Genomic DNA, 14,923 nt, shown 5'->3' on the forward strand with positions numbered 1-14,923 from the left:
TGTATCAAATCCCTCTCTCAGTCCTTTCACTCTCATTTATTCTCAGGCCTTGAGAATTCACTGAGATTGCTCCACCCTCAGACCTCCAAATTGAATGAATTTCTTCCAGGATATGAGCAGGCACATTTCTGAAACATAATCTCTCTTACTAAGATCTCACATTTGCCCTAGAGATGGAGTATTTACCAAAAAACAGCCCCTTCCCTGAACAAAAGAAGTCTACAATACCGTATTTACACAAGGGAAAACATTTTTCTTAGTCACATTCTCATAAGCAACCGAGCCTTCTTGGATTAAGTTTTACAAAACAGTTCAGTCAGACACACATACTTGGTGACTCAATACAAATCATTAAGAGTCCGGCAAAGCTGCAAGCAAGGCAGAGTAGGGTCTTACAATGGAGAAAAAAAGGGTCACCTTTAAAATGTTAGCCATCTTTTAATAAGTGCATGGTCAATGTAAATACTGCAAGACAGTTCTACAGAAATGTCATCACGCCATTTCATATGGCAGTGTAAACACGAACGGTTTTCTAACGTCAAGCCTTTCCCAGGAAAAGATTCTCCTTGCTTGCCATGTAACACAGCATCACGTAGATGCACACTAATGTAAAACAATAAAACTCAAAAAATAGATTTCACACACTAAACTGCCAATACATATTTTAATTTCATGAAATAACATGTCACATTCAGTCTAGAGAAATCTTTAGCCATTTCACAGTATTTTCAAGCAGCTGACAATAACTGATTTATAAGGGGAGACCTGATAGCGGTCTTCCGGTACCTCAAGGGGCCTACAGGGGAGAGGCTGTTTAGTAGGGCCTGTTGTGATAGGACGAGGGGTGATGGTTTTAAAATACAGGGGGGTAGATTTAGATTGGATATTAGGAAAAAAATTTTTATAATGTGAGTTGTAGAACACTGGCACAGGTTGCCCAGAGAGGTGGTGGATGCCCCATCCCTGGAAACATTCAAGGCCAGGTTGGACAGGGCTCTGAGCAACCTGATCAGGTTGGAGATGTCCCTGCTCCTTGCAGGGGGGCTGGACTGGATGGCCTTGAAAGGTCCCTTCCAACCCTAACCATTCTATGATTCTATGATTTATTAACGATAAAGGTCCACGTTAGAATTACATACTCATGGAGTAAGAAAAAGGTGATATAGGCAGCTGAGAGATGTAAAAAATATTATAGAAGTTCTTCTATAAAGACCTGAAAAGCAGCATGGCATGAGGAGCTGTGTTTCCCCAGATGTCTTAAATGCTTCTTCTGTAACTTCCCTTTTTTTGAGAAAACAGCAAATTTAGATGTGAAAAACTGAAAAGACAGACAAAGGTGCTAGAGGGGAAAAGGGGGAAAATGCCCAAAACAAAGCCTCAAGCTCAAGTCGTGTATTTTTTTGTAAATGAAACCATTAAGAGAACTAAATAGAATCAGAATTATGGAGCTTCCTGCTATCTTGGAAGAAAGAGTGAGAGGAAGAGGACGAAGCATCTTCAAATTCTGTCACAAAACCCATTAAGATAATGAAAGAAAAAGAAGTTTATTTCATTTCCACATTTCCTAAAAGACCTGTTACTGCCAGTGTTTGCCTATACCATTCTGTGCAAATTCTTACAGATAACTATCTCCATTTTTGTCACTTCACACCATTATATTCCAGTGTGTGATTCCTCTCTCAAATAAAGCCTTCTCCAGAAAGGAATGGGTCCAACAACCTTCACAATAACCCCTGTAATGGCTTGCTGTGAACAAGGTTCTCCTTAACTTTGCCACTGTTCAGAATAAAAGGAAATGGAAGAGTGACAGATTCTGTAAGGAACAAGAAGTTTGGAGAAGATCGTTTATTAAATGATCTTGTTACCACCTGAACCCTAGAAGCGTACACTTGCACAGCACAAGTAGTCTCTCCATGGCAAGCTTTTATTACAGCCTTGTTAAAAAATCATGAAATTGATTTGACTGAGATGAATTTGTTGGGAGTCTGACAGTAGATGTACTGTTTTCTACTCTCTCAGCCCACCTCTCAAATTAGGAGTGGAAGCTCAGACTCTGGACCCATCGCCCTGTCGTATTCAAGTTATTTTTTGCTGCTCTACTCCACCGTATCGACATCAGATTTTCAGAAGAGTGCGCAGCCTTTCCTTTGTCACACCAGCTTCCCAGTGTGTTGCCACAGTAATGCTGCTAGGCAACACCCAGCCACTACAGCCAGGTCCCCATCACTTCTGTCCACACTCCAGGGAAAAGCCAAGATCTACTTCTGCGGCACAACAGGAGCCTACACAGATGAAACCGACCCCGGCAGTGCATCTGCCGTTTTGCTGGGCTGGAAAATTGGCTGGGTCATTGCTCATTACGTCTTCAGGATGTTTTTCACATGTTACTTAAACTATTAGCTCAATGTGCTGAAAAACAGTAAGTTGCATTTCTGTTATTTAACAAACTATTCCAATAAAAATAAAGTAGAAACATAAACCACATTTTAACAGATTTTGGTGGGTTAACCTCATTAAAAAAATCTGTCATTTAACTATTTATAAGGAATAAAATTAAATTCTCTAATACATAAAAATTACTAAAAACAGATTAGAAGTTGATCAATCCAAAACAAAATTGGCATTTACATCTAATATAGCTACCCCATCCAAGCAGGCACAAGAGAAAGGAGTTTGCCAGCAGCACTAAGTAGGGAGGGTAAGGATCCTCAGGAAGTCTGACCTTGCTCCAGGCATTAACCAATAACCAGCTCCTGTAAAAGCTGGAGAAAAATTTACCTGCAATACCTCAGGAAGATTTTTCAGTGTTTTTTTTTTCTTTTCCTTTTAATTGCTACTGCAATATTGACTCAGAAATTAAGAAGAATATGACTGAGAACAGATGTTGTTCCCCTCCCTAACTCACCACCAACTTTTTCCAGTCACTTATCCAAACCCTGTGTCCTTTTACCCGTCCTGAGCAATACCCTTAGCACTAAATGCAAGCTTTAAAGACTTATTGCAGTTATCCTTGACTCCAGCACCTTTTTGTTTGGTTTTAAGCTCTCATGAAGTTTTGTAGTTCTTTCCTATTCAAATCTCTATTTTTATTCCATTACCCTTCTCTCATCAGGTTATCTTAAGGAATTAACTTTTTGTAAATAAATTTTAAAAACCCACAACTCATCAGGAAGAATAATTCAGTGAAGTTATTGAGTTTCTCTAACCTTTTAACAATTTGCATTTTTGCTCATTTCAACATTGATTTAAGTTTCCAATCCAACTTTTGTGCATCCAGCCATGATTAAACTTAGGACCTGATTCCCCTCCCCATACAATCCATTCACCTCTACCTACCTTCTACTCTTGCACTGCCTCCCTGCTACTTGCTGCTTTTCCCTTCCCTTCCTTAGCCACGATATTGCCAGTTGCTCTGCCTCTCCAGTTTCCTCTCTCGGCTACAAGCAGCCTCTTTCCTCTGTAAGACTTTGTATGATTCTCGCACTGCTAATGATACCTGCAGTATTTGAAACCCCACACCCCACCAGTAAAAACCAGCAAGATGCTGTGAAATTGCGTGAGCCAAGTAACGAACTTCACTCTCAAAGAGCCGATCACAGGTTCCTGCAGATTAACCAGTTAAAATGGGTGGGGTTTTATTTTCCTGATTAGCTGCTAGCTTTACTGCCTATTACATTCAAAAGCAGATACTTTTCATACACTTTAAAGATAAGGTACCTACTGCCTATAATGAGCTGAAAAATACTTAGAACACTGCTAAAGAAACATTTTTAATTGCTTAAAATATCATTGATATGAAACCATTTTTTAAACTCAATTATATCAAAAGCAGAACCTGGTGTACTGTAACTCTGAAAACACGCCACTTCACAGTTATCATAAGTTATTTCTGCTTGGTGAGGACTTGAGGAAAGATAAAATCGAGGGGTTTTTAATTATACATACACAGAAACTACAATTATGCTCTACAATATACATAATACAACACATAAAAACATCTAGACATACAAGAGCTTAATTTCCTAAAAAATTCAAACCTTCCTCTTCACAGAATTACTACAGTTCACTTTCAGTATTGATTTTCAGGTTTTTGTTCCCAAGTAATCCTTCAGCATTCTGGAGTGCTTTTGGATAGCAAAATTTGTCAACACAAGGATAAGTATAAAAGCAATTATAATAGCTACTCACTTATAGTACTGCCAAGTCTTAATTGGATGGATATCTACTGTGTCTTACTGTACTAGCTCAAGGACAGTCATTCACATGAAAATTGTTCAACAGTGAATGCATTTCGTCTTGTTCAGCGAGTATACTTTATCTATTTTAGCAAAAGGGAAGAAAGGCTGCAGAGGAAAATGGTTATTTTAAATTCATTGCCTGACTGAAGACTGTCGGGTTTTCAAAAACCTACTCTGTGCATTGGAAAGACAATAATATCTTTCACTTGAGCTTTTTGTTCCTCTTCATGAAGAGCTGGAACCCTGACAGAGTTGCTTTTAAAACCTAGTTAACAGTATACTCAGAGAAAAATACAATCTGAAATGATGAAAACAGCAGTTTTCAATAATAATCAATACTTCCAGAGTTATTGTAGAGGTATGCTCCTGGGAAACCAAGCAAAACCTCCTGGCCTTTTGGAAAAGCAATGACTAGGAAACAGAAATTATGAATCCTACCATGTGGGAACTGGAACAGATTTTTGCAAACAACTGCACAGATTCGCAGACTCAGGAAACTCTACACACTACAAGCTGATGGCATTGCTTGTTAAAGCCTACAGCCCATTTATATTCAGACCTCTGATAGATTAGAGCAATGCTTTGAGCGCTTGCTCTTCAAAATATGTTAGGAACTCCCAGAAATCAAGATTATTTGTACAGTCCCAGCTTCTCCCTTTCTGTGCATGTGCTGATGCTGTGCACATTACAGGATACCAATCTTTTTTTTTTCTTAAATAGCTACAGATTCTTTCAGCACATGAGACAAGCAGTTAGTCTTTATTTTATTCTGTATCAATTGAATGCTGAGAGTTTTATCTGCAGATGTAAGTTACCTGCAGTAAATCAAACTCTGATTTGGAAATCTTGGTTTGGACACCCAGATGGGGAGAAACTATCAGGTACTGTAAGAAACTTGCCTTGTCTCACAAGAAATTCTGCAGTAAATGCAGGAATGAAATCTCTTCAGCTAGGGCATCACTCTGCTACCTAACCCACAAGGGTTACATCTCCTGCCTCATTCTTTCATGCAACAAGATGGACTCAAGACCATGGATCACGAAACCAGCAATGCCAAGCCTTTCCAGAGCCATATGACAGCTTTGTTCTGCCACAAAATGGTGTTAAAGCACATGTATGAACTTTGAAAATATTACAAGCAATGTAAAAATGCTCAGAGAGGAAAATGCTCGTCTAATTGACAGGTATAAATAATATGAACACCCCGCAGGCCAGACAGTAAGTCCTATACTGTTATGTGCAGGATAAAGCATCTCAGTAATTATGTTTTCCAGTTTATTCTCAACAATTTTTCCAGTGACGCTCAGTATCTTATTTGTTCTTTTAAACATACAATGTTTTGTGTTTATTGAAACTGAAGTTCAGCTGACATCTAATCACTCAACTGTTCAACACATCAAATCCTTCTACAATTCTATACACAATAGAAAAAAGCAGCAATCATAGTAAGCTATTTAAATGCTTTCCAGTATACTTCTGTATATACTGAACAAACAGCTACTTATTCCTACCTTTTCCTTTCCTTTTTTTTAAGCCAGCTGTTTAACCTATGAACAGACTTTCCCTGGCTTTTCTTGGAAGCTCCAAAGACTGCCCTTAGTAGATGATCCCATTCCAGCAGACGAACTGAATTTGTAGGTTATAGATGGTGCTAGCCTTATATTCTGGATGAAAGTCCACACACACAAAGAATGACTTTGAACTTACAGGGATTCCTATGGTATTATCTCTAGCACAGTGGTCAAATCTCCAAAACAGAGCTTGAAAAAAAAATTAGCAGGCATAGAAAAACTTTTAAAAACCCAATTAAAACAAAACAAGTTTAAGCTCTGTACTCCAAGGGTTAAAATGTCGTTTCCCAGAAGGTATAAAAACAACTAAAGATATCCCAATGGACTACTCAAATTTTGTGACTAAAATACATTGCTTTCCTCACCTCTCACATAGGAAGGCACAGCTTGAACTGGAAGTATCAGAACTTTTTTACTCATGCCCTGCATACATGAATGGTAAGAGTATATTAGTTAAAAAATACTGCCTTTGCAGAAGTCATATTCAGAAAATGATTTGTACTGCTTTGCCCACTTGCCAGAGTTGCCCAAGCAGACAGCTAGCTGACATCTGGCAGCCAGAACTCCTCAAACCAGTGTAAGGAAGAGGTCTGAATGACTACATAGGAAAGGAGAGAGACATATGGTATCAACTGAAAAAATTCCAAAGCACCATACAATCTTATCTACTCCAGACTGGTAGGGTCATCTGTAAGTCCAGTAGCAGGTACCCACAGAGCACACACCTCTGTATGAGAGGATGAAAGAGCTTATCTTCCACAGGCCACATACAAATACACATTTCTCCAACCCAAGGAAAAGGCAAACCTGAAAAAAAACTCTTCTCAATCAATGAACTCAAACAAGACAGGACTAAAATCTATCTAATTTTCTTGGGACAAGAAGTCAATAATGATGTAACACCTCCAAACTGAAACCGAGGAACATTTTATTTCACTTAAGAATTAGAATGACCTTGTTAAAGCACACTTCAGCAAAAAGGGAATCTACAAGAGATGTCCACATTCAACCTAGAATTTTCCATGTTGTCCACTTCTCAGAGGCTCGAGCTTTGAACGCTACGAAAGGAGACTGGGTGTCACCTCGTTGCACAGCATCTATTGCAATACACCTGTAATCCTAAAACAAGGCTCTTGATGCAAATAAACACCATAAAACCCACCAATCCAGCCTTCCACAAAACTTAGACAGAACTGAAGATCTATCATTATAAGCAATATTTTCTTTACAGAACATAAGAATAACTGTGCAATGACGAATACGACCAGACCTTACTGTACTGTTAGAGGTCTGATGAGACGCAGATATTTGAAGACAGAGTACAACAAAACAAAAATAAATGCTTATATCCAGTTCGCATTCAGCAATTTTTAAATTAAAAAAATTAAAGGTGATGTATGCTGATTTCCAATATAAAAGTCAATGAAGTGCAATGATTAACTTCTCTCAGTTCATTTAAAAATTCAAGCCTCACTCACTAATAACGCTGAAATTAGAAAACCTAAAATATTGCCTCAAGCCAAAACCTGCCCTTTTGCTCTTGTGAGTTTCCTCTCCCATAGTAGAAAGATGGTTGATAATGAGTATGAAACATCCATTCTAATTATATGAAAGGACTATTCTTCATCTTCCCTTAAACTCATGTAATTAGGCATTTCTCCTCTTTGGTGAGCTCGTAGAAAACAATGAACATTTTCTAGTTTCCTGAAGAAGTGTTTGCAGCTGACAAAACAGTAGGTGAGGTTGCCTTGAATTGTTATTCATCAGAGCGCTCTTCATTAACGCTAAATATTTAAACTTTCTCTTACTCCAATTGAAAAACAAAAGAACCACATTAGAAGTTATTCAGCAAGAACACCTTTTCTCAGTAGGCGCAGATGGCCATTCTTTTAATAAATCCACTGATTGTTTAAGAAATCTTTTCGCTGAAGATAAGTGAAGACCTGCTGGGCATTGCAGTGGTGATCGACTTTTTTTCTGTTACCGAATGTGTCTGAATGTTACTGAATCAGCTAACAGGGTGTGAAAATAGACAATGCAAATATGGAACAAAGCAAATTCAGTATATTGTGATTACAAAGATTGTCATTTACTTGTTTGCATGACTTTGTGCTTTCATAATTAGATTGGAAAACATAATTCTGCAACAAAAAAAAAAAACCCCTGTAATTTCTGCAGCAAATTCATCCAAGTAGATGTGAAACACTTCCAAATATTTCCCATGAATATCACATAAATTCAGGCCAGAGACAAGAGGAAAGGCATGATGGATCTTCACAAGACAAAGCTAATGTGGTAGATCTAAAAAGTCAAAAAAGTTCAGAAAAGAAGGTGGTAGTAAAGTTAAAGCAGCTACCAGGACCATCAGACTTTGTTATCTTCAACCTGCTGATTTGAGAGACCTGTTCTCAAAGACCGATGAAGATCAACCACTTACATGTGCCGGAGTGCCTGAGTGCTCTCCAACAGAAGTGGGCAGCGCGCTCTCCCAACAGAGAGGCAGTGAGTAGAGTTTCCCACCAAGTATATGACCATTCTGATATTTTCTCGTTATGTCCTCTCTTCACCACCCTCATCTCTTTTGGACTGGGACTAGGTTTCATGTCTGTTTACGAAGCCTACTTGCTTTCAGGGCCTACAAATACCAATGAAATACAAGTAACAAACACACTGCTGCAGGTCAACGATACTAAAACCTGCATAAAGTATGCAAATGTTTTTCAGCGAATAGGCTAAGGGAAAGATGGTATTTTGCTAAAAAGCAGTTGACAATTTTACTTTAAAACCAAAAAGGTTAAAATACACCATTTTTCAATTTTTAACATATGCTAACACGTAACAGGTACCTAACAGTCATGGGACTACATCAACAAAACAGGACACACGAGGGAAACAAAACAGCTCAGAGGAAACATCTCAGTGGGAAAGCAAGCCATCCAGACTTTTCCAGGACCTTAAAAGGTATTTCTCAGATGCCCGGACTTCTACCAGTGTACTGTCCTTGAAATTTGCCTTGGAATGCCATCTTTTACAACAGCTTCTGACTTGTGGGTGTCTAATAAATGTGAAACTCATGTCTCTTTCTAACTGCTAGGAGATGAACGCAGCTTTCAAGCAGTCACTTAATACAGGTGATTTATCATAATATGCTCTGAGATACCTTGGAATGTTACCTTAACAAAGAGACAGTGTAGCACCCTCAGATAGATTACGGTTGTGAGACACAAACAGAATTTTCTTTCTTCAGACTTCTAAGTACGAGAGCATATGGAGTATTTGTCTGACAAGATTGAGAGATTTATCTGAATAGCAGACATGTAAGAACAAATACTGGATGAATCAAGGAGCATGTATAGGGAGTGTTTAATCTTTAGCATATCAGCTTGAAATCATAAAGGTCAACTGAAAACAAGCATCTATGTGATGCTAAGTTGAGAGAGCCTACAAGACCAGTCAGTACGTAGTCCAATTCTTCCAGAAACTATTGCTATATTTTATACCAGTTTTGGCAAAGAGCAAAATATGACATTAACCAAAGGTACACTAAACTCTACAGAGGGTTAAGGCAATAAAAGTATTAAAAAGCGTTACAAAGTATTATAGAAATGTTATAAAAGTAATCTGACAACAAAGACTGTTAATCTGTTACCTTTCACAAGCCAAAAAAGTGATATTGTAACTCCCTATTCTACTGGTGACTTTAACGAAAACAGCATTTTACCAAGTTTGATCACATCCTGCATCTTCTTAGAGAAAACCACCTTTCTCCCTATCAGCTGAAATATGTGCAACAGATGAGCACTTTTGAAATTAAATGCTGCATTCGACACTATGAAAAAAAATATTTTTTTTAACATCTGTGCACTTCACTAAAACACAAAAGTCACGTGAAAGCTCATACCTGAGGCCGCATTCTTGGGTTCCATCTGACATAGTAGTTCACCCATAGTTCCAAATGGTTCAGACTGGCAACAGGATACAGGACATGGTTTTCATAGTTTACGTAGAAAGGATTTGTGAACTCATCTAACTGGCTGTTTATGTAGGACCACAGCGATATAGTCTTTGTGCTTACCTCCTGATCGAAAAAAAAAAAAATATACAGATTGCAAAACCTTAAAATATGAGGTTAATATATATGTATCAGTAATATTGTCTGTGAAATTAACCTTATCTACTAGAAAATTGCAAGCACACTGAGAACACTTCCAGTAGCTGAGCACTGAACACCCTTAAAACTTCAGCAAAACATTTGAACACTTATTCTGGTCCAAGGCTAACTGAGAAAGGAGATTCAGGTATATTATTTTCAGAGACATTAAGGTCTAGTTAAGCAAAAGAAAGCTGTACTGCTCATCCCTTACAGCGATGTCTACAGCTACTTAAATATATGGTTACACACTGACAAACTAAACTAAAATAAAATTAAATCAGCTTTGACAAGAAAATCAGTGAAGAGATATGTAGTTTGGAAGATCCAAAATAGCATCTATGAAAAACAATCATTCAGTTCTCCCACTCACACTATTTGCTCCTATCAACTGATATTATGCTTTAAAATGCCTATTTTATCTTTATTTGCACTTCTGAAAGCTGTATTATTCTAAATGTAATCAGCATAATCATGGTTAGATCAAAGATTGGAAATCTGAACTTACATCTGATTCATCTTGCAATTTTACCCTCCTTCTGTGTTGTAAAGCATGTGTTTCTACTACTGCTGTGTCTTAAATTGCATTTCTTTATTGAGAATTGCATTTGACTATTCATTTATGAAAGAAAGCTGTCTGGAAACCCTGCATTTGCTGAGACCGTGTTATTCAGCTCCATCTTGTGGTATTTACATGCAACTTTTTCCCTTACAGAAGCAGCAAAGACAAACCAAAAAACCAACAAAGCTAAATACGGCAAGGAATTCTTACTTGCTTTAAAAAATATGAAGTATTAAAAACAACAAAGGCAAAAGTAAGTAAAAGTGTACTTGGAATATTAACAAATTTTTAATTTTTTTTCCAAACTCAAAAATATTTAATTGAATCCTAACTTCATTCATTTAGATATTTTACATTTCTGTAGTCTTCAACTGTAACTTCCATCTAATTATGTCCTAAAGTGACTTGTAAAGTCATCCATAGGAGTTCCTTTGGAAATAGTGAAAGAAATGCTAATATAATTTGATAATGATTATTTTAAATTGCGTATGTTTGGTAGAAATATCTGAAAGAGGACTTTCTAAAACCATCAAGCCCCTGAACAGATAATAACTAAAGAAAAATAAGTGGCACCTCATTTAATAACAGGGCATTCATGACATATTTCTCGTACCATGAAATTTCATGTCCCCATTGTCAACACCATTCAACAAATGTATCCAAAAACACAGCTCAGATGTTGTTAGGTCTTGTGTTCTAAGCATTTTCATATAAAATCAATAAATTAAGAATGTGTATTACATTGATTATTTACCTCTTTTAATCTTTCTTTTTCACAGTTGCATAAGAAAGTTCCAAAGAGACAACTGTAAAGGTGATCCAGAATGGTGATCAGAAATAACTCGTTGAATTCAAAGGCTGCAGGAAACTGAAATAAAAAACTAGTAAAATTACTTTAAACTTTATTTTAAGCAGCGTAGAAAGGAAGAAACACAGACATAAGAATAAACAAAATATTCAGATAAGATTTTTCTTTTTTATTGATTATTTTCAGGAAAACTGAGCAATAATACATTTCACCTACGCACTTCTTTATAAATACTCCTCAGAGACAATCCTTACATTCATTATGCAAGTACATTAGAACATGAACACAGAAACATCAGCTAATGTGAAACCAATGACACAAAGCAATTCATTTTAAGGAGCTCTAACAGTATTCTGTCCTAACTCACCCCAACTGTTTCAACATTTGCTTTATTTGTCCTGTTATGGGACAATAAATCATGGGGGGGGTGGAGGGAGATGATGACATTTAAGAGTTTTATTTCCTGTTCTAAGATGCAATGAATTGGAGAACAGAGACTACTGCACGTAGAATAAGCTTAACTTATATTTATGTTTTCTTTCACTTTCTACCCAAGGAAGTTACTTTTCTCCATTCCACCCCTTGAGCTGACCATCAGCTATGTACAATAAGCCTGTAATCCCTCTTCTTTTCTATCAGAAAGTAAATCCTGCACATCTGAAATGAAATAACTGTTATTCTGCTGAGCACCCCTAGGTATTTTATTCACAAGCAGAAGTTACCTGATACATTTGAGGAAAAAGAGTAAGGAATTTGAAAACACTCAAAATGTTTAAGATACAACTTAATCTGTAGTGCTCTAAAAATCATAAAGGAATAAATTAATATAAACTGCATGGACTGATACCTATTCAGATGGAAAAGGCCCTTCTTCAACCAAATTTTATGACAGGACTACATATGACAACTGCTTGATGTGTCAAAATAACTTTGTGTTCAGCATGACAAGGGTCTCAAACACAGACACAAAATGATAAACATTTAGGAGAAAAAAAAATTTAGAAGACTAAAGGAAAATTCAAGAAGTAGCACTTCTCCCATTATCATGAAAAAGAATGTTATAGGAGACTAATTTTCAGAATAAATGAATCAAATTTTGTTCATTCCCACTAAGGAGGAAATCTTTACAGAAGCATAAAATGCAAAGTTACGGATTCATAAGGAAGAATTTCCTGCTATAAGGAGAAATCTCTAGTCAACATTTCAGATCTGAAGAAAGCAGCAGACTGGTTTCTGTTACATGTCACTGAAGAATACTGAACACCTTGGCATGAGTGAATCAAGAGCTACTTTAAATATTAAAAAAAAAAGAGGACAAGTATAGCTAGGAGGAATAACGCAGCAATTGGGACTGCGGATGAACTAGCTGATCCAGAAACTCCTCTTCAGTGTCATCTCTGATTTATGAAGGGCAAATGTGTATTCATGTTGAAAGTAAAAAGCTGAATAACACACAACAAGTGTGCTCGTATTAAACCCTGAAAGTTCTAAGTTTTAAGCAATTTTCTTTAAAAAGAAGATTGATTTAAGTCAAATATGATTTAAATCAAAATAACATTCTCTTTCCAAGACTTCTCAAGCAAAGGTATAACAATTTTCAACTGAAAATTCTGAGTAAGGAAATTATCAATATCATGGCTCACAAAATGAACAGGAGTCTTTTTTCTTTTGACTCTGCTGTGGATTATGGCATGCTCAGCCCGGGGCTTCTCTCTCAAATCACTGCTTTGTTTTCAATCACTTAGCCATTTGTTTTCATAAAACATGTAGGAACTTAAGATTATCAAATTCTCTTTTTCAGTCATGTTCAAAAGCCATCACTTACAGCACTTCCTGCTCTCTAGGAAATCATGCCAAAACTCAATTACAATACAATGATGTTAACAACACAGCTACGCTCTTTAAAAGTATGAGCAGAACTTGAGAAGCAGGTGTGCTGAACCAAGTCAGGAGAAAACGCAGTGGATCTCGAAAGTCTATCTCCTGCATCCAGCCCAAAGCAGCAGTCAGATACAGAGAGCAAAAATAATTTGCAAAGGATGAAAATGATATTTGGAAATAACTTTCAAGACAAAGCCTCTCCTAAAGGGACTCCCTTTAACTGAAATACTTAATGAGCCTTGTCACATTAGGCTTCTGTGTTGTGACGGGTCCATAATAATCAGATGGATGTAGACATGGCCACTATTCCAGTCCAGTGAAGCATATTCAAAATTCCATACATCAGTGGTTGCACTCCAACTAATTTATTAATAAGTGATAGCACTTTATTGAAACCCTGTCTTTGGATACAAGAGTTGTACTGTTGGAGCTGATGTATCAAGACTGTAAAGCTTCTATTACCACTGCTGAAAAATCACTGACCTAAAAATGCTTTCCTCTGTAGTTCCAAGCCCATTAGCGTTTGTTTGAAGATTCAGGTGGAAAAATTCCCCAAATGAAAATGTACTTCTTGTCTAATCCACTAATTGTAAGAGAACACACGGGTCATTAAGATCTCCCACTTGATGCTGCTGCAGTTGTTGGGGGTTTCTGTAAAGGAGGTATTTAAAAGAATTTTCTTGTTTAAAAGTCTGATGATGCCAAGTGGCATCTGATTCGGAGGCATGCAAAATAAACTTGCTTTTTAATCAATGAACTCCTTCTGTGCCACAGTAAGATTTAAAGTTGAAACACTCTGCGGAATAGTTCTTATGATTGTGGTATCGGACTGAATCAGGTTAACTGAACACTCGGTATCGTAACAGAGTATGCTACTGAAATCAGTGAAAAAACACAGCTCTGGCAACAGATGACATCCGGTAGCAACTGCCTACCAACTTTAAACAAACCTTCCTCCTGTGTGGGTACTGTTCATGAAACCTAGGAAGATACTACTTGAGCTGCAATGCTACACGCAAATTTTACAATGTTGTTTCATTTTTAACAGAGCATCAGTATTTTATCAGATCACATGTGGCCTTTCCGATTTGACATCTGCTATTCAAAATTACCAGAATTTACTAACAGACAAGGGAAATCACTTCACCATATGTTTTTTATTAAAATCTGACATCTATGTAATTCTCTCAAGTTCTCTATTACTGTATTTGCATGTCATGAAGACCATAAAAAACAAGGGAAAACATAAGGTCTTAGAGGATTAGGTTTCACTGTCTGAAGTTACCCAGAAATTTGTATCTTAGTGGGAAGTTAGAGATTCCCTCACTGTATTAAGAATTAAGAACTCCCTGACTGTTTTAAGAATGTAATTCTCAGAACCTGAAAGAGAAAATTGGCTTGCTTTGAGCCCATGCCCAAACCTGAGCCCTTACACTCTCCCACAGCCATTAACACTTATTTGAGCTTGGGAACATTTTGCATATATACCATGGACTCTTAGGCACAAAACTAGCACTGGTTTACAAGCAAGTGATCTACACAAGGACAAAATAGAATCTTGGTTTTCACAGGCCTGTGTTAAGGTTATCACAGTCTTCACATCTATTCTCTAGGTGCTGAAGTCAACTAAAAAATAAGTTGGCAAGAACTCTCCAAGAATAATGTTTTCAATTTTTTTTTTTCCTGCTGTAACATTAAAGATTTTTTAATGCC

At 37.0% G+C, this 14,923-nt stretch overlaps 1 protein-coding gene across 4 annotated transcripts in view; it reads right to left on the reverse strand.

The window, feature by feature from the left end:
• Positions 1 to 14,923, reverse strand: part of MTMR1 (myotubularin related protein 1) — a 39,456-nt gene that overhangs the window by 4,446 nt on the left and 20,087 nt on the right. For all 4 annotated transcript variants that reach the window (XM_086756611.1, XM_086756612.1, XM_086756613.1 and 1 more), the window contains 2 exons: positions 11,276 to 11,389; positions 9,711 to 9,887 (listed from right to left, as the gene is read on the reverse strand). In XM_086756611.1, the coding sequence (XP_086612737.1) occupies positions 9,711 to 9,887; positions 11,276 to 11,389 (291 nt within the window). The remainder of the gene's footprint in view (positions 1 to 9,710; positions 9,888 to 11,275; positions 11,390 to 14,923) is intronic.

This window comes from Chlamydotis macqueenii, chromosome 11, assembly GCF_036417535.1.
Source record: "Chlamydotis macqueenii isolate bChlMac1 chromosome 11, bChlMac1.mat, whole genome shotgun sequence".
Lineage (NCBI taxonomy): Eukaryota > Metazoa > Chordata > Aves > Otidiformes > Otididae > Chlamydotis > Chlamydotis macqueenii.